The 25,714-nt window shown below is 44.1% G+C and overlaps 1 protein-coding gene across 1 annotated transcript in view; it reads left to right on the forward strand.

Annotated features, from left to right (window-relative positions):
* Positions 1-25,714, forward strand: part of LOC144828381 (E3 ubiquitin-protein ligase TRIM39-like) — a 182,627-nt gene that overhangs the window by 18,474 nt on the left and 138,439 nt on the right. Inside the window, exon 2 of the mRNA XM_078686495.1 lies at positions 7,303-7,398. Coding sequence (XP_078542621.1) covers positions 7,303-7,398 — 96 coding nt within the window. The remainder of the gene's footprint in view (positions 1-7,302; positions 7,399-25,714) is intronic.

A 25,714-nucleotide genomic window follows, 5' to 3' on the forward strand; every position in this document is an offset into this window, starting at 1 on the left:
TGACCAGGAAGGAGCCAGACGATGTTGGGTGCTTTAAGGTGAAGAAGGTGAGTTTGTCTCTTCAGCCACGAGGTCCAGGAGGCATCGACAATGGCCAGGAGCTGGATTCGAGTTGTCCCATGATGGATCTAGATGACTGCTGTGTTGGTATCCGGATTGGAGCCAACAAGCCTTGGCAACCGCAGCCCAAGCAGGATGTCAAGATTGGCTCGGTTGCAGACCAGGAAGGTCTGTGGCGCTTCTCCTTTTCAGGGAAGCTGGAGTAAGCCTGGAGCAACCAGGATCGCAAGTTAGATTCAAGATGGTATCTTCAGGGGGATGACTAGCCAATGAGCAAGGATCCGGGAAGACGCGTTGAGCACAAATGTAAAGGCTGGGCCCACGGGACATTTGTGGAGTGTGGGGGCTTGAGCATCAGTGCAAATGTTGCTCGGGCTGGGGCTTCTTGTACCCCAATGCACAACTTACTGAGGCTTCAGGAAAGGAGTGCAGGTAGCAAAATGCAGGATGTCCAAGATGTCCGGTCCTACGTCTCTCGTGTCAGCCACCGGTCTCAGTTTTGCTGTGGACATGGGTCAGGGTCAGAGAAGTCTGGAAGTCCAGTTCTTGAGTCGCAGAGTCTACGGGTTCCAACGGGAGCCTTGAAACTGCAGGCTGGTGAAGTTGCTCTGTGCCTGTTTGCGCAGGGTGGTCACTCCTTGATCACAAGGTAGATGTCTTCCGTCTTCCAGTCAGAATGGTATGTCGAAGGTCCAAGATATGTCTTTCAAAGATTCGTCCAGGATAATCTAAAGTCCTAGGGACACAGCTCCTATACTTATACTAAGAAAGGGGGCTGGATTACCTTACTAAGTTCCTCCTATGAGTGCACCTGAGAAAGGTGTGGTTACACGCCTTTCCCTTTGTCTAGTGTCACACCGGAGCTGGGGATTGGAGGTCCCCAGCAACTGGTTTGAACCGAGCTATGCATGGAGCACCTTGTGTGCCCCAGGCAGTGTTTAGATGCATTCAATGAATGCAGCCCTCCCTGCCCCAATACACAAAACCCTTGTCTGGGGAGGTGCTGGTACCTCTCTGGACAGGAAACCTATTGCCCAGGCCACCCTTGCTGGAGTTTCCCCCAGCAACAGGAGGTCAGACTCGTGTCTGTGGCAGCAGCATCCATTTTGTGATGCTGAGGCTCTGTTTAACTTTAACCGGGTAAAGCAGTGAACTACATGTCTTTCTCTCCTAGAAGGGTGGAATGATATCCCCGCCGCCAGAATTGGCAGGGGGGGTAGTATTCCAAAGTGTTTGACACCTTACACGACATGTTTTGATAAAGCCAAACCAAAGTTAGCAGTAACTGCGAGGATTATAATGCACTTGAGAGTATATGGTCTGGCTATATAGTAGAACAGCTATAAGGAGATGGTTCTGAAAGCTGCAGAGGGGCTCAGCTCATGCCAGAGCACCCTCTCACTTAAAACCAAGCACTCTGCCTCAAGGATTGTCGAGGCCTACCATAGGAGTGGCTTATAGGTGTATATGTGTCTATATGTAAAGGTAGATATAGGTATACTATATCTAAGTAAGGGGTTATTACACCACCTTACCCAGGCTGTGTGAACAGACCTTTGGTGTCAGTTTGGAAGGAAAACCAGGGGTGGCACAATACATGCTGCAGCCCCTGGTAGGCGGGGGTGCACCTATGCCCTGGGTACCTATGGTACACTATACAGGGGCTCACAAGGGTGACCCAGTAACCAATCTGGTATGCACCTAAAGTGCATGGTAGCAATTTAGAGCGAAAACAGCTGGGCTGTGGGTCTGGTTAGGAGGCCCACAGCCACATTAAAGTCGAAAAACCAGAGAATTGCAGCAAAAAGTGGGGGTGAACATAGGAAGCAGACCCTACTCTCCTACACAGCTTGCATTTATTTAACTAAAAGCCGCTCCATCAGATAAAAGGTTGCCGTGGAATTTGGTCTAATTTCCTCTTCTGCCCTCACAGCGGCGCCTGCTGCTTTATGGACTGGCTTTCATTGTATAGACTTTGATATTTCGTGTTATTGGACCTCTAATGCGGGTAGGAGCGACCTCCTCCTGACTGGATGACCAGGGGAGATTATGCCTGCAGATGTCAAGCTTCAAACAGATGCACGCGCCTGTCACAAGCAAATCCGAGTCACAAGTTAACCTGCCCTCTCCTTAATGAGAAAGTGTAATTATGCACTGCTTTTGCCACAATGCTTCTGGGTAAATTGTGTGCTGGTTCGCCAGGCAGTGTGCTCCCTCCCCTCTTGTTGTGATTGGCTCCTTGCTGAACTTGTCTGATGAGATCTTAGATGCACCTGTGCTCTGGAAGTGGTAATCGACCCTGAGAAATTGTGGGCAGCATTGCCATTACCCCCCAAATTTAACTTTGTACTATTGACTGAAGAAGGGCAAATATCTTGAAACGTGTCTAGAGAATCACAGCATTGGCTGCACCAACAACGGTGAACACTAAATAATGTAATTAAAGTGAGTGCTGTTATGCAAGGCATTTACCACCATGCAACTGGATGTGTGAATGTGATAGTATAAGAGGCAGTGTGCTCCCTCACCCTTTATGTGATTGGGTACTCTCAGTACACGTCTATTCATAACCATGCTCTTCTTCCTCTGCTCACCCCCAGTACACCTACTCATCACCCTACTCTGCCCCCTCTACTCACCTCTCATTGCCCCTTAAGTACATGCCTACTTATCACCCTACTCTGTTCCCTCTACTCACCTCTCAATGCCCCCTCAGCAGGTGCCTACTAGTCAACCCAGTCTGCTCACTCTAATCACCTTTTACTGTAAGAAATTGGTTTGTTAGTTGACTGGGGTGTGAGTCCGTGTCAAGCAGCAACCACAGTTTTGTCAAGCCAACCCTATATCAACCTGTGCTAAACCTGTCATAGGGTTCTCACTTATCAGTAAGATTGGGCTTTTTGCCAACATAAGCTTTACAGCTTTATGGTACCATCTCCACATATACCATTAGAATATGTTGATATATACCGATCTCTTATGTTGCACTAATGATATTGTAATGAAATAAAATACCTCAATTTTGAAGAAACGTCTGAATTCTGTCTGTGCTGTGGAGAATCTGGGCTGCTGACAGGAGCCTGGCTGGGTTCTTTCTTTGAGAAATATATATATATATATATATATTACAAGGTACTGGATGGTGTCTGCGACCTTAGAGCACGGCAACCCTAATTCCACAAGGAATGGTGGAAACAAATCTTACCCTTTCGCTTGTAACTCAAGGGTGCCCAGAGAGAGACACAAGAAAGACACAGATTGGCACTTAAATACCATTATTGAGGCAATTGTATCCTTGCCTATAATACGTGTGCTGCAATGATTAATAAAATGAGACCAAATAAAGTCATCAGCATAATTATGATGGTGAACAGAATGAAGAGTTCAACCATTGTACATTTAGCAGATGATTATATACATAGATGTAATTGTTCTCCTGCCTACCTCAGCCTATCCTAATCAAGCATAGGTGTCTGCATCTACCAAGATACCAAGAGTGGCCCATCCCCAGTTACCTGTGTGCGTGTGTGTTTCATCCAGCAGCTGGGGCTGATGTAGAGCGGGCAGCCTTCCTTCTCAGGATAGGGCCCTCATATGTTCTGCTACCTGAGCTCTGTCTGGCGTGTTTGTTCATTCTACCCTCCCGAGGTGTCGCTAAACAGACACTATAAATAGCAACAATTAACTCAGTGCACCCCGCCCTTGAACAGAATGTTCTAGGAAATAAGGTGTCTACGAGAAGTGGATATGTATGCAAATACATTCCCTCTACCTTATCATGTGCTGGTGCATAGGCAAATGTATGTTAAAGGTCTGTGTAAAAGATGTCATTTCTAAACGCAAGCCTGTAACATGGACATGTATATGCCCAGGGCCTAAGAACCACAGGACAAACCTTGGGTAGCATTGCATCGAGCAGTCCGGCTTAACATTAAGGAAAAGTGTTAAGTGTTTATACAACACGTCAAATAGCCATAAAGACAAACATCTACCCAGAAATGATCCCACACCAAGTTAGAGAAATATAACTTTCTTTAACAAATAAAACAATACCAAAATGGTAAAGATTCAAACAGTAGAACAAGAGATATTCAAGTTTAAAGATTTTAGTGAAAATAGTGCCAAGAAGCACAAATCGCCAGCTGTGGATATCTGGTTGTGCCAGACCAGGACAAATTCACTAGTTTAGGCAGACCGCAATGGAGCGCGAGCCAGCAACACGGACCCAGTTACTACAGCTGAACAGAGCACCTTAAATCTTTATTTGAGGAGCGTTGCAACCGAAGTGATGCATCAGTTCCTAGATGTGGCTAGGCTGGGATCCGAGGGCCTGTGTCTTCAGCAAGGATCCCATCAATGGGGCTTGCGATGCAAAGTCCGACGTCCAGTATGAGGCACTCAGCCGGGGTGATGCATCAGTTCAGAAGAGTTACGAGGGTGCTATGCAGAATCCGGCATTGAGGCTGCTGTCAACAGGGAATGTGACGGCCTGCGCCTAGGATGTGTTGCACAGTGGCTGTTCTAATGGGGTTGCTTAGTGATGATGATCTTTACGATGTATCCAATCCACACAGCAGCTGTGATGGGTTGTTTCTGCTTAAGTTTGCGTCCAGCATCAGAAGAGATGCCTCAGTTCTGCAGTGTCCACAGAGGCTGGCAGAGCACCTTAAGTCCACTTCTAATGGTATAGACAGAGGTGGCACCACTTAGGGTAGACTCTCTGATGCTAAAAATTGTGTTAACATTTTAAACGGGTGCCTGGAGGCTAAAAATGGACAGATACGCTGAATTTTCAGGCCAGGTCCAGGGTCAAGATTGTTGGAAGCCTGTTGTGTCCCTGAGGGTTCAGATCAGGAGGCCAGGCAACTAGCTCTTGAAGTCACTCTGGAATTCCGGGTTTAAGAGATGCAGGTCCAGTCCTCTTCATCCAGGCAAGAGGGCAGGAGGCACCCAATCAGTATAGCAGGACAGCAGTCCTTAAGAGCAGCTCTGTCAAGCAGAGTGGCAGTCCTTTCAGTAGCACAGTAGTCTTTCTTACTAGCATAGTATCCACAGACCAGAAGTGAAATGAAGTGGTGCTGTCTGAGGTCCAGTATACTTTCCAAGTTGAGCCTATGAATTGGGGAGAAGCTTCTAGAGGTAGGCCTTTGACATGCACAGATGCCCTGCCTTAGCTCCAGACTAACTTCAGGTAGAAAGAAGCCCTTTGGGTGGAGACAGGACACAGTCTCTTCAAGTGTAAGTGGGACTGAATCGAGTTCCTCCCTCCCGTCCTGCCTATGATGGTCCAACGAGGCACACCTAATCTCACTATTGTGTGTGACTGACTAGGAGGAATACACAATGCCCAACTGTCATGCACACCTAGTCATGTGTCCCAGAGATAGGCTGCAGGCACCAAATGGCTAAGCCAGGGTAATAGTAACTTTCCAAAAGTGACATTTTCAAAATTTTAATTTTAAATCTGACTTTACCATAAGTTAGGATTTTTCATTATAATTCCAATGACACCAAACATGACCTGATTACCTGTTCCCATTTGGAAGCTACACTTATTAAATGTAATAAGGTAGCTCCAAAGTTGGAGAGGTAGGCCGTGTAGTAATGAAACCTGACTAGGAGTTTTTCACTACCAGTACTTTTGAAACTTAAAAGTACATTTCCAACTTTTTAAATACACTACACCCTGCCCTTTTGGCTGTCCAGTGCCTACCCTAGAGGTGACAAATGTATTAAAATCGAAAGGCTGGGCCTATCAAAAGCTTTATTTTACTAGGTTAAAATGGCAGTTTAGAACTGTACACAGAGGCTTCAATGGCAGATCTTAGGCATGTTATGTTATGTTATGTTATGTTATGTTATGTGGTTTTTATTAGGCGCACAGATGCTCCAGCTAAGGAGCGTCCTGTTTAAAGTGCTACTTATGTGGATTAAACCTAGATCTGTGACTGTGGGTGTGCGGTTGAAATGTTTCATCACTCTGTCCATCATCTTGTTGAGTTTGCTATGTTCGCCCTAAGTGACGAATGGTATGCCCTGATGTGGGTCCCTTGCTCTCTATATCCCTGGATTCACGCTGGCCTGGCTGATGAGGGGTGACACCCCAAAAACCGGTCCCAGGGTGCTTGTTTCCAGTCCAGGGAGGACTTGGCCTGGGAGTTCCGCCTGGACTGTTCGAATGAGGAGCAAGATCAAGACTGATTTGCATAAGGCTGGGTCCAAATTGGAGTGGCATATTGAGCAAAAGAACAATGGATTGAACCCAGATCTTTGACTGGGGGTGAGTGGTTGAAAAGTTTCAGCACTCCGTCCATCATGTTGTGTTTTGCTTCTTATGTGGGTGGCACAATCATTGCTGCAAGTAGTGCTCCTTTACTAGAGACTTGCAAGTAAATTAAGTGTGCCAATTGGGTATAAGCCAACCGTACCATGTTTTAAGTAGAGCGCACTAGCATTTTAGCACTGCTTAGCAGTGGTAAAGCGCACAGAGTCCTAAAACTAGCAACACAAAATCAGCAAACGGGAGGGTTGAAGGCCAAATGTTAGGGTTCCTGTAAACCTTCTTTTTAAAAAGGCAACCACCTCCCTGAATCAGCCCCCCCCCCAATCCAAACTGCTAAATTCATACACAAATGGATAGGCAACAACCACCAAAATAGAAGAGTCAATGACTCCAAATAACCAAAGATGTCCAGACTTCTATTGTAGATGAATTCTTTTATTTTTTTCAAGTAAGTAGCATAAGGCTCAGCAAGACAGCCAGCACGTTTCGATGTTGTATCCCAAGCTTCATCAGGGCTGCAATTCTCAAGGATGTTTTTTATATATTATTAAAAGCATAGGATTCATACTATATACTCTAAAAACAAGTTGCAAACTTGTTGAGGCAAAATGTATCAAACAAACCACATCAAATATAGGAAAGGGACATACCTTACAGAATCTAAACAATACAGGGCAAATCTATTACATTTGGTCAACAGTTCTATTATAATACAAACAAATCTAAAATCTGTCCATGTGTGGCGTGGTACTTACATTTCGGGTATGTGTGACTGATGCTTCTTGCTTGGAAAACAGTGGTTAAAATTTGCAAATCAAGATATGTGTGAATGGTAATTAAAATGTAAATATACGGCTGGTAATTACAATCTGTATATGTGTGGATTATTATTGTTTATGATCAAATAATTGACTTCCCTTCACAGATCAGTTGTCACTTGTGCGCTTTCCTCTCTGCAGGTGAAGCTCCAGGACTGGCTGTGTCCTCTGAGGAAAGAGATGGGATACATTCTGGAGTCTAAACTCGGGGAAGAGGAACAGTATCACACCCTGAGGGTGAGTGGCAGCCGTGAGCCCTGTGCAGTTAAAGATCTGTCATTGTGTATGTGCAGGTCTGTACATGCTCCTCTCTAGGCTAGAGATTCAGAGAGACTTATTGTTCGCCCTGTAGCCTGGGTCGTGCCTCCACCAGATAAATGTACCGGCTGGAGAGACACGGTCTGGGGGGGTGGGGGGTTGGAGCCCACATCTTTCCAAGGGTCTTCCTGAAAGAAGCATAAACAAGAATTACTCTCCCAACCTTTAAGTAGTAATCACATGGTTATGTGGCCTGTGCCAGAGAAAGTATGCATGGTTTGTAGGCATCTGGTTGTAAGTGTGTCCATGCAGACATTTATCTATTTATTTGTGTGCATGTGTCTGTTGGTGTGTTTGTGTGTGTATGGTAACAGTCCTTTGGGGGAGGTCATGCATCTGTGTGTTTGTGTGTGTGTGTGTATGATTTCTTAGTCATCTCTTTGTAAGCGTACACTTACCTGTGGCTGTTTGTACATGTCTGTTTATGGGTTTGTGTATGTTTGGGTGTGGAGGAATTGCATCACTGGGTCAATTCATGCTACTATGTGAGTGTTTGTGCCACTGAGTTTGTGTTTGAATGTGTCTGGAATTATCTGTCAGTAAGTTTGTGCCGCAACAGAGTATGAATGTGTGTTTGCATTTGTCTGTGTGTCTTTAAACTGTTGTTTTGCTTTCATAATCTGAATTCCAAATGTCTACTAAAACATTTCTTGATTCCAGACTCAGGACTACATTATTGACAGAGAGTGCTTACTATCTGCTTGTCACTAGCCACAGAATATTGTCTTTTTAACATGCCATTGGATAAGTGGTGTACTGAGCATGACGAGGGGAATGTGTTATTGTAGTCAGTATTGTGTTGTTGACCTTTTATTGTTGAGATTTATGCTTGTTGACCTTTGTGGGGTTGAGATTATGTCCTAAAGCATTGTGAGGGTGCCAGGTCAGTTTTAGGATTTTCTAAACCATGTCAATTTTATCTCATTGGATAAGAGATGTACTTCTCAACTAATTTCTAATTAAGAATAATGAAAGGTATTGATGGGTTTTTGAGAAATATTGGACCAACTTAGGTCCTGTGTCAGTGATTAGATCATGTTCTTGATGGATTTGGAAGAACTGAGATGCAACGTCAGTGATTTTTTTCCTCTCCTTGATGGATTTTGTGTAAAACAGCTGAGATCCAGTCAGTGATTGCTCCCTTCTCTTGATGAGTCTCAATTGATGCTTGGATCAGCTGAGATCCACTGCCCATGATTATTTCATGAGTTGGGCTGTAGCACAATAAATAGCCCTTAAAACTGTAATTAGGGAGAAAGCCAAATCCTATCTAGCCCATAAAAATGTATTACAAGATAGACATTAGTTATCGTAAAATAAATATACTCCAAATCTACTATGGAGACCTCAATGCTATGCCAATTAGAGATCTCCAAAGAATCTCTCCTTCAAATGACATTAGACACAGCTAGATTAACATGAATAGCATCTCTATTGAGATATATGCGACGGGGACAAATCGGGTGAACTGTTGTACTAGTTGACACAGAGAGACCACCTCTAGACTAGCCCCCTCTATCGGAGACACTTACAGTATAATGAAGACGGACGCCTTTGAGATTGCTGATGTATTCACAGACCAATATCGCTCCTTGCATAGCTCCACGCCCATTCCCAAGATAGAGCATCTGCCTCCCCTGATAGGTGACCTTCCCCTTCAAGTTCTATCCAATGATCTTTGGAGCAAACCGGTAAGACGCAAGTCCAAATGGATTCCCTATGGTGTTCTTCCTGCAGATTGCATTGAATACGTCATCTCACCTGCTGTATGTTGGATGAAGCCAGATTGAACATATCTCCGCCTGGAGATCTCCATTCATCTACAATAGCAGTACTTTTTAAACCTTGCAAACCGCCCAGCGTTTGTCAATTGTATAGGCCAATATCATTAATTAAGTTACGGTCCTTGCCAATTCAACGGTATGCATACATACGCTGTATTGACGCCAATTTGTTTTTATATTTGCAAAATGTAAAATGAAAAATAAAGTTAAAAAAAGGTCCTTGCCAATGCATTGGCCGACAGGCTAATGGGAGTAATTGACTCCTTGATATAAAGAAGCCAAAATGGCTTCATGCCAAACAGGGGCACTAGTCGTTGCATCCGAAGAGTTCAGACTGCACTCACATGAATGGAGGACTTCTCTCCCCCTCTGCACTAAGGATCATTGATTTTGGAAAGGACTTTGATTCTCCGGACTGGCCCCCATACAGCATGTTCTTACTCAATTGAACTTCGGGTTGTAATTTCTTTTATACATAAATGTTTTACATGATCATCCAGTGGCCAGAGTTAAAATCAATGGCGTTTTGTCCTCCTCATTTGATATCAAGAAAGGAACAAGACAGATACTCTTCGAGTGTCCTAACAATCTACCTAGCGGCTCTTCCTCTGCTGCTGCGGACCTGCGGTGACTTCGGACGTGAGGTCATTGTGATGCAGGAGGTAAAGCCTTTTGTGATACATGAATTGAGCAAGGCGCTTCACGAGAACTTGGTCTTTACCCACTAGGGATTTCACCGTTGAACGCAAGACTTTGGGCAAAAGTCACTTGAGAAACACGATTTCATGCTACTACACGTACCAGAAGGTGGCAGTTGCGGCATCGCCCACTGGTAAGGTAAGGTAAGGGTGGGGTGGGTCATGTGTTCTAATGAGCAGTATGCGTGTCTGGATTAATTGCTGCATCTGAATGCCAATGATTAAGAGGACACTCTAAACACGTCTGGCAGCCGGCGCTATTGATTTTAAAGCACGTTTCTTTTCTGTACGCACTACTGTATCGCAATAAAGTAAGTGCAGTAACAATCTACCTGGCGGCTCTTCCTCAAGGTTAACCTTTTGTTTGTGTAATATATATATCCATATCGTAATGGCGGTCGCAGTATATGTATGTGTGTGTGTGTGTGTGTGTGTATATATATATATATATATATATATATATATATTTTTATATATATATATATATATATATATATATATATATATTAATTACCTACTGGCGGTCGCCAGTAGGTAGTTATAGTTAGGACCTAGTTTCCATAGGAAATCCACAACAATCTATTTGGAATAACTTTGGCGCCGGTGGACGAATCTTTGTGAAGACAATGGCCTGCTCGGTTCTGCTCTTTCCCTGAAAGTTTGGGGGTGATTCGTTAAGTGGGGGCAGAGAAAAAAGGGGGGTCCCAAAACGGGTTTTCCCCAGGCAGTTTTCCATAGGGACCTTTAGCCAGGGCTACAGCCCGAACGGCTTAACGGAATTACACGAAATGTGGCAGAGAGGTAGGGTTCTGTTCGCAGATTGTGCATTTTTTTAAATGGTGTAAATCCGTTCAGTAGTTTCTGAGAAAATTGCAAGTAAAATCATAGCGATATCTAGAAACTGAGTTCAGCACGCGTACTGAAATCTGTTCAATTACGAGCGCGAGCTGCATGCTGATTGGCTGTTAACTGTCTGTCAACACTCGAAACCAGGGAGTGTTGGCAGCCATCTTGTGCCTCTCTAGAACCGAGTCACGAGAAAACAGTAAAACAAAGTTGAGAAATAAGGGTAGGGGGTAGGGTAGAGACATTCTTACCCTCTAGGCTTGTTCAGTGGGTCGTACATGGATGTTTAGGCTCTATTTTTTATTTTTATTTTTTAAAGAAAAATCGCGGCGTACGTGTATGGAAATACGTACATTTACGAGCAGGAGCTGCATGCTGATTGGCTGTCAATACTCCAAACCAGGAAGTGTTGGCAGCCATGTTGTTTGTCGGGTGAGGAGAATCACAAGAAAACAGTAAAACAAAGTTGAGAAATAAGGAAACGGGGCAGGGTGGAAAGATTCAGAGTCTATAGTGTTGGTCAGGGGGTGGTACATGGATCTTTAGGCTCAATTCTTATTTTTTTAAATAAAAAAATGGCGGGGTACTCGTGCAGTACTTGTACGCAGTGGAAAAGGTGAAAAAAAAGTAGAAGTCCGTTTTATTCATTAGGTCCCTTAAATTACGGGGGCAATGTTTCTGCATAATGGGGGCTTGTAAGGTGCCCCGAGCACTGGGGAACAGCACTCCTCTGGTTTTATTTTGAAGTATGCAAGGGGTTTACGGTCGTACTCCCCGCAGTCTCGGTGAGCGGCACCCCTCGTGTCTTTTAAAAAAAAAATATATGTTTTGAGCTCTCTCGCTCTCTCTCTCCCCGTACATGCCGCGGGGAACGCCACATTTCTGGGGCAGTGATATGTAAAATGACCTTCTAGCTCCGGGTACCTGCATTGTCTGGAGTTTTTTATTAATGTTGGGAGGGTGGGCTTGATAATACGTCCTTGTAAATTCCCATAGAAGCCTATGTTCTGGTGTTAACATAGGCTTCTATGGGATATAACAAGGCCGTATTATGAAGCTCATTATCGCCGTTTTATCTGCAGTTTCCTGCCAATAAAACAGCGATAATTTTAACAGCGGTCCTTGATAATATGCACCTAAGTTTACTGGTAAAAAAAAAAGAGCAATGGGCCATATTATCAACAAAAGGCGATACATTATTGTCGCTTTTATTGGCAGGAAACTGCCGATAAAGCGGCGATAATGGGCTTGATAATATGCTCTTGTGAATAACCATAGCAGCCTAGGTTAACATCAGAACTTGGGCTGCTATGGGAATTTACAAGGGCCTATTATCAAGCACATTATCACCGCTTTATCAGCAGCTTCCTGTCGATAAAAGCGACGATAATGTATCACCTTTTGTCTATAATATGCTTCTTAATTTCTATGATCGTATGTAAAGCTTTCCATTTTTTTTGGTGTAGCAGTTGTACTCTCTTCGCATGCTCAGCGTCGTTTTGAAGCCCACGTTTTCTTTTTTTTCAAGTTCAACAAGCAAACCTTTCTTTGTATCAGTTAGTAAATCTGTTGCTTTCTTTTCCTGGTTCGTGTGTGTCATCTGCTGCTGTACTTTTGTACTGTATTAAGTGTCATATTTTTTATATATTTATTTGAAAGGTAGTGCCGAGGCGCCAAACGTTGATTACGTACTCCGTCCATCGCCATTTTCATAGTTTCTCACCGTTGTTTTTATTATATCTGTTAGGTAGAACTCAGTAGTTTTCAATCCTGGTCTTGAATATCTTACTATAGTATTTCAACATTATTTTTATTGTGAGCGGTCATACACCTCCCCCACAAAATAAAAAAAGTATGTAGTTTTTATTAATTAACTTTTATTAAACAATAAATATAAACGAAACTCAATTATAACTATATTAGAATGGAAAAAAAATTAAACAATGTCCTAAACAAATTGTGAAATGGATTCCAAAAGGTGTCCGATTGGTAATCTGCAAAACAAAAAAGAAAATTAGAGTTTAGAATCATGTAGATGTGAGTTAATGAGCTGAAGCAGTACGGGGCATATTATCAAGAACGGTGATAAAATTATCGCTGTTTCAGCGGCAGGAAACTGCCACTAAAGCGGCGATAATGGGCTTGATAATATGATGTTGTGAATTCCCATAGCAGTCCAGGTTCTGGTGTTAACCTGGGCTACTATGGGAATTCAGAAGGGCATATTATCAAGCCCATTATCGACGCTTTAGCGGCAGGTTCCTGGCGCTGAAACGGCGATTCTTTTATTGCCATTCTTGATACTATGTCCCTACAAGTTTTGGTAACTCTACTGTTTTATGTGTGCAGTGTGACTCGTACATTCCAGTTCTGTTATAGTGCCGCGTTCAAGTGGTGTCTATATGGAAGTGCCTACTGCGTTACTGACGCCCGCTATGGCGACTTATTTCTTATGCATTCCTATGAAGGCTTTGTACATCTAGGCCTCTGTGCTTACCGTTGTATAAACTTGGCGGGTAAACATTTCAGACAGTTGGTGTCACAACTTATTCTGAACAATTCTTCTACACGTTCAAGACAGTAGTGTCTAAGTTTAAAAGAGAAAGAGAAATGATGTCACAGACAGTGAGAGAGAGAGAGAGAAAGAGAGAGAAAACAACATTAAAACTGTGTCGCAGAGTCTGGAGTTGAGATTTTTTCTTGAAAAGTGAGATGTAGATTTACTAGCTCCTTGCATCACTTTATCCATGTTAAAAGTGACTCAAAAGTGGCGTAATAAGGTTGTGGATCTGTTTGTCAGACTGTTGTAACCTATCTGTTGTCACTGCTCGGAGGTAATTATAGATTTTACAGAGAAGCTGTTGTACACTACGCACTCTGGGTCATGATATCAAGCCTGGGTGATAAAATTATCGCCACTTTATCGGAAGGAAAGTGTTGCTAAAGTGGCGGTAATGGGTTTGATAATATGCTCTATGGAATTCCAATCGAAGCTCACGTTAGATGTCCTTCACATCTAACATGAGCTTCGATTGGAATTGAATAGAGCATATTATCAAACCTATTATAGCCATTGTAGCGGCAGTTTGCTGCCGATAAAGTGGCGATAATTTTGTCGCCAAGGCTTGATAATATGGCCCTGTCTCGTTTCACAAATAAAGCTAACACTACAGTTTTACGAGTGCAGTGTACCTGGTACATTTTACTTGTTATAGTGCCGCGTTCAAGTGGTGTCTATATGGAAGTGCCTACTGCGTTAGTAATGCCCGTTATGCTGAAATATTTCTAAAGCATTCCTATGAAGGATTTATAGATCTAGGCCTCTGTGCTTACCATTGTATAAACCTTGCGGCCAAACACATATGGAAGTAGACTTCACAACTTCACTTCAACAATTCTTCTACACGTCCAAGCAGACAGCAGTGTCTTAAGTTTAAGAGAGAAAGAGAAATGATGTCACAGAGAGTGCGACCGAGAGAGAGAGAAAACAACATTAAAACTGTGTCGCAGAGTCTGGAGTTGCGATTTTTTTATTGAAAAGTCAGACGTAGATTTACTAGCTCCTTGCATCACTTTACCCATGTTAAAAGTGACTCAAAAGTGGCGTAATAAGGTTGTGGATCTGTTTGTCAGACTGTTGTAAGCTATCTGTTGTCACTGCTCAGAGGTAATTATAGATTTTGCAGAGAAGCTCCTGTACACTACGCACTCTGGGTCATGATATCAAGCCTGGGCGACAAAATTATCGCTACTTTATCGGCAGGAAAGTGTCGCTAAAGTGGCGATAATGGGTTTGATAATCTGCTCTATGGAATTCCAATCGAAGATCATGTCTGATGTCCTTCACATGTAACATGAGCTTCGATTGGAATTCGATGGAGCATATTATCAAACCCATTATCGCCACTTTAGCGGCACTTTCCTGCCGATAAAGTGGCGATAATTTAGTCATCCAGGCTTGATAATATGGCCCTCTCTCGTTTCACAAATAAAGCTATCACTACAGTTTTACGAGTGCAGTGTACCTGGTATATTTCAGTTGTGGCGACTTATTTCTAATGCATTGCTATGATGGCATTGTATATGTAGGCTGCTGTGCTTATCTTGTATAAACAGTGCGGCCATCGGAGGTCATCACTCGACTTGAACTCTGCTTCTGTACGTCAAAGTATATTCAATAAGTTGCAGAGAATTCCATTGCTGTTGCTCGATAGGCCGTGGTTGCTTCTGAACGATGTTTGCTGAAGAAAACAAAAGGACATTTTAATTAGTCATCGTAAACTGAGTTGCGTAACTATAAAAAGTGAATTTTAATGTGGGTTCTTAATATTCCGTAGTTAGGACTGTTGCAGCTCCAGCAAAGAAAGGAAGATCAATAAGTTAATTGAGGCTTGGGACGGCCTCGTGACGCAGAAAAAAAATACTATCATGGGCGCCCAATTAATAATAATAGAGGACTAAGCACGTGGCGTAGTACAGAAATACGACACAGAAATTTATGCACGCATAATTTTTAAGATTAGAGGTGTATAGGACCTCGTGACTTATAAAGAAATATTTCAATTATGTAAGTACAATTTCAAACCATTGAGGGGTAGGAAAGCCATATGAAGGATAAAAAAATAGCATTATGCATATACAATTTACAGTGGAGGCTGATGTTGTGACGTCTTCTCTCACCTTTGCTTCTGTTGTCTTTTGCCGTGTTTCGCTGAGTCTGGGGTGTTTTAGACAGTCTGTCTGTCACCGCAGCAGAGGCAGGCAAAAGAGAGCGTGCTGACGTCAGTGCCCGCATTATATGGGTACCGCGGGGGCTGACCAAACCAAGCCTAGGGCTGTCATTGGTAGCGTTTTCGCGGTCTACAAGAATGATGGCCCTGGGAGACATGCCATTGGGTAATGTATTGGTTTGCAGGCTAAATGATAGCAAGCATGCTAGCTGGTGGCATGTGGGTAGTGTGGGCGGGCGTGCACCACGCATGTGCAAGTACGAGTGTGTGCACTAACAATTAACAACAGAGAGAGATGGGGCGGTGTTATAATGTACACAGAGGCAGGCCCAGAATCGGATCTGCAATGAGTCAGCACTTCTAATCATTCTCCTTAGCGCGCCCTGAGCTCTGATTTGTCACTGAGGGTGATCGCACCATAGTTTGTACTGCTTATCATACTCCGCGTGTACCCGCGCATACGGTACAAATATGCTTTGACGCTACGCGTCGCCTTAAAAGCTTCGGTGTGACGTCATGTGTGGCATTCTGTATGCGAAAGGGGGCAAAGTTTCTACTTGGTTTAAAACATGTATGTATTTAATGTACATACTAAGGGCAGAATTTGGGATAACAATGAATTTTTTTAATACTTGTAATAATCCTATATTACTTTTAAAAAGAATTACACAAATCGCGGTAGAACATCATGCGTACTCGTATTGAAAGTGAGGAAAATTGAATTTTATATGGCCAAGTATGTCCCCTATCGTGTACCCCAACGTTCAATGTACATGTATGACATCCATGCATTTTCCCTCTATGGCCGAAATGAAGACGCATATGCATTTGCGTCCAACGTTAACATGTCAGTTACTAGGCCCTCCATGTTAGAAACGATATCTCTGCTTTTAAGCCTATGTTGCCAATGTCTTTATAAGATGCACCCGTTTTTGTGGCCTAGTCGAGCCAGGACCTGATTTCAGCCTCCTGAATGCTCTGGAAAATGCAGTTTAGTTATTCATTCCTGACCTCTCCCTTACTTCCTACTCAGCCGAGAGGTGCCCGGTCTGGCCTGCCAAGACAGTATTTTGCCTACAGTTATCTGTTCTGCTCCACAGAAACGCATTCCTGCTTAATGAAAAGGATAAACATATTCAGCCTGTAGAAGATAGGGCCTAGCCTTCCTGTCTCCATTCAAGTAATTTACAGAGCTTGCATCCATAAGAAAGCCCCAGCCCCCATGCTATGCATGGAGAAATATAGGCCCATACTAGCATTCAGTGATGAATAGCCTTTGCCCGAGCGACCTTTAAGTTAGATAATATATTCTCCGAAACTAAAGATACTAGATAGTACTCGAGGTACAGGTCGTTCTGACATCCAAGACTCCTCTACTAGCACAAAAGTCAACCCCCTCCTGTCTTCCCCCAGCTACACGTCTGTTACACGTCATGGCTAGGTTACGCACTCAAGTAGGGTAAAGGTTCCAGCTGGACATTCAGACCCCTTCCATGACCCCATCCAAGCCATGCAGACCCCCCTCCAGGTATCCACCCACCTATGACACACTTGTGACTCACCAAGGGAACGCCTACATGTATGCCCTTTTACACGTCTATGTGTTCTTATCTCTCTCTCTTTCACTTGCTCCACCTTCTCCATGCAAGATTAATGTACATTCGTACTATAAATGATGTACTCTGTGAATAAACGTTAGATGTCGATCCTTCCTGAACCTTAGTGGTGATGGAACCCGATTCTCCATTGGCTGCAGCGAATGTAATAAAGCCCTTCTGAAACGGACGCCACGGACTCTGCCTCTCATTAGAAATATGCTCCTTGTTAATGTATAGAAATTATGTTGGGGTAATTAATTTATTTACCACATTAATCTGGCGCCCGAATAGGGACTAGTCCCCTTCCCCACTCGCCGGCGATGTAGGTCGAGCCCCCCACCCTTCTACAGCCGTGACGGATCTCAAGTGTACACAACACAGGATTTCCTGCCTACTCCCTCAGGCCCACGGAGGTGACGGAGACTGCGACCAGGCATCCACACGAGGCGGTGAGGATTGCGGACCATCCCAACCAGAGCCCAAGACGAGAGAGCAAGGTCCGAGGTATCCCGAGGCCCACCTGTTCCAAGGCGCATGCGCAGCAACCGCAGTAGCAGTATCGAGTGTCCGAGGCCTTCCAGTTCAAGTTCTGCTTCCCGGTGAGTACCATTATTGGGAACGCATAAAGACGGATTCATTTATTTGAGTCCGGTAAAGACGGGTCTGGGTACGCAGACCGGGTAAAGACGTGCCACCATTGGGGGGGCGCGGTAAAGACGTGTCTCTTTATGAGACCGGTATGACTGTGCTGCTTCGCAGTGCATAAAGTAAATAGTTGCCAGGATCGAGTTATTCTTATGTACTAGTTAGGATGTATCTGTTCTCAATGTTCTAGTGTTGTGGTATGAATGGTTGTTCTCAGTCTGTTTTTTGTACATTGTGTTTTCGTTAAAGGTAGTTCCAACATGCCATTGTTTTCGAAATTACGTCAGATAGGGACAAGAAAAGGGATACTCGAGGAATCCGTTCCCGTCTCACCTAGAGATACTCCTGGTCATTTTATGTATCAGAAACACGGACTAGATGCCATACTGTTTCTAGATTTGTGGGTGGATTACACTAAAGATCTGGATGAGAAGTATAGATGGCCTGCCTCAGGAACATGGGATCCTGAATGCATTATGAGAATAGAGGAAGCGCTATGGAAAAAGAAATCGAGACAGTCAGAGAAAGATGCCATTGAATTATGGCGTAAAGAAGCGCATAGGAGAACCGAAAAAGAAATGAATAAAGCAGATAGAGCCAGACAAGCTGGGGAAAAAGCCAGAGAAAAAGAACTAAAAGAAGAGGGGGAGCGGGTCCAGAGAGAACAAGTAGACCGAGGGAAACATGCCCTCAACATGGGCATATCCTGTCCTCGCGGAAGGACCTAGTCATTTACCGCCACCTCTGATTCCGACCAAAGTACGTATGCATAGACAGACAGAAGCTGAAGCTTTTATTTCTTCCTATCTAGCGGAGCCTGCTCCGGACTATGTAAATGCAGCATCCCCACCTCCTCGTCCCGTCAATAATCCGAACAATCCCTTTTTCCTCCCTCCACCCGCATCACAGACTCAGCCTACACCGACCCAGCCTATACAAACGCTACCTCCACCGACTGTAGCGACAGTGAGAGATGACTCAGGACAAGGGGCAGTGGGAGGGGCTGCGGCACCCAGAACACCGCCACCAACAAGGTCATTGCAGGACGTAGGACTACGGACACCCCCGACAATGTTGTCTCCCTATAGGACTACTGCCGTACCCATATCGCAATGTATATATGATCCAGGTGCAGGTGCCCTGTTAGTGAACTCACTCCGACTAAGACGAGCTACAGAAAATCTATCTCCATTACCAGACATGAAGGAACACTTAGACAGTATATACCGTTTCATTCGAACAGGGGAAGGACCAGAGAGTATAGAAAATGCCATGAAACACAGAAAGGTAGAGGTTAAAAACATGATTCTACGTTTTTTTATTAATTGTCTGATCAGGGAACAAGACCAGCCAGGAAAAGGAGTAACTAGAAGCATGATTGTTTGGAGTGACAAAATATCTGCTGGTAAACATGATACAGTGGGAAAGACAGAATGCATGTATAGGAAAATACGAAAAGAGATTTTAAAAATACACCAAAAAGAGTCTGAAGAGAAGGAGGATTCAACCTCGGAAGAGGATGACACCGAGAACCCCGATAGAATTGCTTATGTAGGTAGAGCACGACCATTCGACAGGCCCATATGTCTTGATTACCGCAAGAAGGGACCCCTTATAAAAGAACGATTTTCTCTCGAAAATCTGTTCCAAGCTACTGAGAACGCACTGAGAAAAAGAGTAGAGTGTGACAGACCCCACACCCCACATGAACAAGAATTGGCCCGGTCAGCGGTTCAATGGGTGTCTAACTCTAATATATATAATGGTGACATAGTGGCTCAGACCTTTTTGAGTCTTTCTCCAAATGAACAGCGTTTAGCTGGTATTTACATGGTTCAACATCTGATCACGTTGTATGAAAGTCAATATGCTGATCCCGGTCCCTTGTACAAATTACTAGACGACGTACTTTTAGATAGATGGACAAGTACTGGTACTGAATTAATGTTATTCTGGACCAACGACATAAGTATGTAACTTTTCTGATTCCTGTCCCACACCACAACAGACATGGTTTACATTTTGACAGACAGAACCCCCTTCGAGAAGTGCATCCCGTTAAAGATAATGACGGTACACTCCTACGTGTATATGTTTACACACCCTTGATGAAAATGGAAATATTAGAAATGAAAAAGATGCTTCCCTGTCATGATAAAGATCCAGGGGGATTCCATCGTGAATTAAAAGACATTCTCCACATAGGGGATTACACGTACGCTGATATTATTAAGTTATTGAAAGTACTGTTACCTGCAGGCATGTATGAAAAGCTTAAAGAAAAAGATTGGGAATTAGGAGAGAAAAAGATAGATTGGGCATTATTGGAAACAGAGGACAAAGGACGGCTCCCTGGCACAGGTCTGGGGGAGCAAGCTAAAGCATTACCTGAACTCTTGATACAGGTCCTGCCGAGATTATTGATTACTAAAAAGGAAGATTGGGATGCTATTTGAGCCTGTAAACAGAAACCAGATGAAGACACTAGTGATTTTTATTCCAGATTCGAGAAATGTTTTTCTATTAATAGTGGCCTTAAGCCAAGTAGTGAATCATATCCACATCTCTTTGTGAGCAAACTGGTAGAGAATTCTACACCCCAGATCAAGAATAGAGTACTGAAGGTTGAGAGTACTTGGCAAGCAAATAGTCCTTCCCAAATGTTACAAATGTTACAGTACCACCAGAACAGAATTAGAGAAGAACAGGAACATGAAAAGAAACGTTTGAAAGATACGAAAATGAAAATGCTAGTTGCACAATCCTTACCAGCTAATGGAAATAGAAAAGGCACTCCCCCAGTTAAAGGAAATTGCAACTATTGCAAACAACCAGGTCACTATGTTAATGAATGCGCAGTCCTGAAACACAATATAGCTACAGGCAAGACAAAAGAAAGACCGCATCCTCCTAGACAGAACAGCACCCCACAGAACACGCAACAGACAGTAGCCCTACCACAACCGATAGCTGCCACTCAACAGGTCACACAACAGATGTACCAGTACGCACAGTCAGATCCAGAATTTCAGCAGTACTCATGAAACAGCCCAGAGAGGGAGGTTGGCTTGCCTCTTATCGAGATTCCTGTAGATCAAGAAGGTCCTTATGTACATAGTCGTGTATTGGGAAAAGACAGAAAGTTTTTGATTGACACAGGGGCAAGCAGAACTACCATCAGTCATGACGAGGTTCCAGGGGCACCCCTCTCAGGCTCACAGAATGTTTCCCTGGGTTTTTCAGGAAAGCCTATTGTTAACGAAGTGTCAAAGCCAGTTCCCTTAGGAGTTGGTCCATTGTCCCGTACTACAGACTTGTTGCTGATTAAGTCATGCCCAGAAAATTTGCTTGGTATTAAGACGTTGAAAGAGCTAGGAGCTGTTATTTGTTGTTCTCCGGAAGGAGTGAGATTGTTTTTACGTGATTTTAAAGGACATTATGTGATGAGAGATTTTGATCCCAGACTCCAGAATGTACCACCGCATTTATGGGCACAAGGCCCGACTGATGTAGGTTGCATGCACATCACACCATATCGCGTCACGCTAAAATCAGGAGTAGTACTGCCACGAATCAGACAATACAAGTTGCCACCAGATGCCATAGTAGCATTACTGAAAATTGTTGACGAGCTCATTGCACAAGGAGTGGTAGTAGAAACAGACTCTAACATATGTAATTCTCCTGTTATCCCCATTCTCAAACAAACAGACCCTAATGCACCACCAGTCTACAGACTAGTGATTGATCTTCGGGAACTAAACAAGTGTATAATTCCGCAATACCCAGTGGTCCCAGACATTTCTTCCTTACTAACTGCGATTGATTCTGAAGCGACGTTCTTTACTGTAATAGACCTCAAGAACGCCTTCTTCAGTGTCCCGTTACATCCAGATAGCCAGTGCCTTTTCGGATTCTGTTTAAATGGACGAAGCTTTAAATTTACGAGGGCTCCTCAAGGGTTCACCGAGAGTCCTAGTATTTACAGCTAAGCGTTAAAAAGACAACTAGACAGTATTCACATGCCTGACAATACCGCACTGCTCCAGTATGTCGATGACCTTCTGATAACTGCTCATACAGAACTTGACTGTGAACATGCATCACTGACAGTCTTATACTTTCTGGCAGACAAGGGACACAAGGTGTCCCCTTCGAAGTTACAATTCTGTGCCCAGCAAGTGGTCTACCTAGGTCACTTGCTGTCCAAGAGGGGTAGACAGCTGACATAAGACCGTATCCAGTTAATTGCCAATCTTTCCCAGCCCAAGACACAAAAGGAAGTACAGGCCTTTATTGGCCTCACGTCTTACTGCAGACAATGGATTCCCCAGTATGCATATCTAGCCAAACCACTTATACAGTTGACAACACAGGAGGCAGCCTCTTCGACTGTCCTCCCTTGGACACAAAAACATACACTTGCATTTGAGGAACTGAAAAAAGCCTTATGTCAAGCACCAGTTTTAGCGACTCCTTATTACAGCAAGCCTTTCACGCTTTTTGTCACTGAGCGAGATGGAACAGCATTATCTGTCCTTACGCAAGATCAAGCAGGAAAACACAAGCCGTGTGCTTATTTTTCTAGTACACTCGATCCGGTGGCCCAGGCTCTGCCTGCGTGCCTGAAATCCGTTGCAGCAACAGCACTAGCTATCAGACAAAGTGACTCTATTGTGTTAGGCCATCCCCTGACAGTACAAGTCCCGCATGCAGTCGAAGTTCTCTTGAACCGAACACAGACACAGCACCTGACTATAGCAAGACTGACAGGATACGAACTGACATTATTTCAGCCACACATAGAGATCAGACGATGTAATATACTAAACCCGGCTACACTCTTGCCTTCAAGTACAGTAGAGACAACACCACATGACTGTGTGGAAGTAATTGCTACATTGACGAAACCAAGACAAGATCTGACAGACATTGCACTGCCCGACCCTGACCTGACACTTTACGTTGACGGTTCATGTATGAGAACAAGCACAGGAGAGTTAGTGGCCGCGTATGCCGTGACCACTGATACGGAAGTTATTGAGACACACAGAATAGACACACTGTCAGCACAAGCAGCAGAGCTCATCGCTCTGACACAAGCCTGCAAACGAGCCAAGAACCTGAAAGTAAATGTTTATACAGACTCACAGTACGCTTTCGGAGTCGTTCACGACTTCGGTGTGCTGTGGCAGGAAAGAGGTTTCTTGACCTCTCACGGGACCAGAATTCAGCATGGCCCCCTTATTCAAGCCCTGTTAGAAGCAATACACTTGCCTACAGCCATAGCCATCATGAAATGTAAAGCACATACGAAAGTCACAGACACCATTTCCCAGGGTAACGACCTGGCAGACCGAACAGCTAAATCGACAGCCCAGACTCCAACGGACACGACAAAGACAGAAGTACCATCACTGACGAATAACATGACAGTTAGGGATCCCTCACAAGATGTGCTCGACATACAGACACATGCCACTCCAGACGAGATAAAGAAATGGACCGAACAAGGAGGGGTACAGACTGACCAGGGTTGGATGACAAAAGGCAAAGCTACATGGTTTCTCCCAGATTCCATGGTTCAAATAATCGTAAACCCAGCACATAGTCCAGCACACTTAGGAGAAAAGGCTATGCTAGACAGTTTACAGAACATTTGGTTTAACAAACACCTGCGTGCAGCAGAGAAACAGAAAGTACGCACCTGTATGATCTGTTGCCAGTTCAATCCAGGTAAAGGCATTCCGGTGGAACAAGGTGGATTCCATCCCCCTGACCACCCTTTTGAAGTCCTCCAGATGGATTATATCCAGATGGACAGATGTCGAGGATACAAGTACGTCTTAGTAATTGTATGTGCACTATCCTGATGGACAGAAGCATATCCAGTCCCAGATTACACTGCTGTAACAACTGCCAAGCAGTTGGTCCGAGAGTATTTCCCACGATACGGATTGCCACATGTCGTGTATTCAGATAATGGTCAGCCATTCTCCTCCGAGTTAATGAAACAAGTATCCCTTCTCTTAGGGTACCAGTGGAAGTTCCATTGTGTACGACATCCCGAGGCAGCCGGACTCGTAGAAAGACACTGTCACGGTCCAACGGCTCCTCAGGATCGGAAGATGCTATATGGGTTCCACCTCCAGCTTTCTCCGTGCTCTGGGAATAAATACCACCGAGCACGATAGTAAGCAGGCGAGGGAGAAAAGGTCCGGGACTGGAAACGATTGTAGACGAGGTTTCTGTAAAGACACAAAGAACACACAGTAAGAGGAGAACCCTATTCTTTATGTCCCTCACTAGATCCCTCTGCTGAATTCCTTCCTACCTGATGCTTCTCAGGACCTCTCCCTTCTATATACGAGATACTTTCTCTCAACACCCGGATATTTATCTGGAAAATACAAGAATACACACACTGGGTTACATTCACTTCCCTCCCGAAACACTGACTATATATCTTGGTGTGGGTTTCCATACATACCCGATATTTTCCAGTCCCTTACTTTAAAAGGTTCTACTTCGGCTTTATTGTTACTGACAAAAAGCCACAGTGTTTAATCAGGAAACAAGAACTATAAAAGTTATGACTGTTCTGGTTTGATACCAAGTACCTTCTTCACCAGCTACTACGGATGGAACTACTTGAACAACACCCCATCAGTTATGCTGCTCTTACCAGTCACAGGAAATGAAGAAGGAATTAAATGTCATTCCGAAAATACCATGGCACACCGACCATGAGAGGGGGCAATCCTGCGTCTCTCACGTCGGAAGAACTCGATCTGTTTCCTGAAACAGATCAACTCGATTGCGTCACTCGAGAGGGTGCAAATCCAGCGTCTCTCACGTGAACCCAAAATCCCACCACCAGTATGCAAACAATATTCAAAACGCCGCACTCGAGAGGGTGAAATCCGGCGTCTCTCCGAATGCCACAAAACGAGTTCTAACACAGTTCCCGAAATCACGAGAGGGTGCAATCCTCGCGTCTCTCGTGTCGGGTAGACTCGATCCCAAGGACAAGGTAACCCCGCAGCCGCGGGTTACGGAAACACAATTTCAAACACTTGTAATCCAGAAGACAGTCACAGAAGCTTCCAATCTCTGATCTCCGAAAAGACAAAATTACGTGCACCGCACTCCTGTTCTCACGGAGTTTTATGTTCTCATTCCGAACCGATGCTCGCTAAGCTTTCTGGGATTTGTAGTTTCTGGGCTATCATTGGGTAGGCACAGGTCGGATCCTGACAGACACAATCAGACCCTCAAGACCAAGTTAGCGAAAGTCTGTGTAGAAAAAGGCGTAGATTGGATGGTAGCCTTGCCAGTTGCCCTCTTTTATATGCGTATGGTAGCTCATTCCAGAACAGGATTGTCTCCTTATGAAGTTATTTTTGGTAGACCACCAAATATGTGGGGTACGCCGATTCCCCAGAAAATAACAGATGTTGACAGTAATATGCTGACAGATTACCTGGCTTCCTTGATGTCTGCACTCCTATCTTGTCGTTCACAGGTTGCAGCCGCCTTCCCCTAAACACCCAAGTGAAAGAGCATGCTGTTGTCCCTGGGGATACAGTCCTTGTGCGAAATTTCGACCGATCAAGTCCTCTCGAGCCCCGCTGGAAGACGCCCAAGCTGGTACTTCTAACAACAAGGACTGCAGTGAAGGTCGAGGGAAGGAAGGGCTGGATCCATGCCCAGCATGTTAAGAAATTCCATGGGAAAACAGAGACTGTAATTAAACCAAAAGACTGCCTTGAAACCCGTGACTCAAAACCCCCTTTGCTAGAAAAAACTCCGCAACAGGAGTATAAATTAAAATTACGGAATAGTAAGTCAGACAGTTTAATTGTTTAAGTCCCTCTCGGGTGAAGCGGTTAGACAGGTTCCTGACATGTATGAGACTGTAGATCAGAATAGTA

Source organism: Lissotriton helveticus, chromosome 4_1, assembly GCF_964261635.1.
Source record: "Lissotriton helveticus chromosome 4_1, aLisHel1.1, whole genome shotgun sequence".
Taxonomy (NCBI): Eukaryota; Metazoa; Chordata; class Amphibia; order Caudata; family Salamandridae; genus Lissotriton; species Lissotriton helveticus.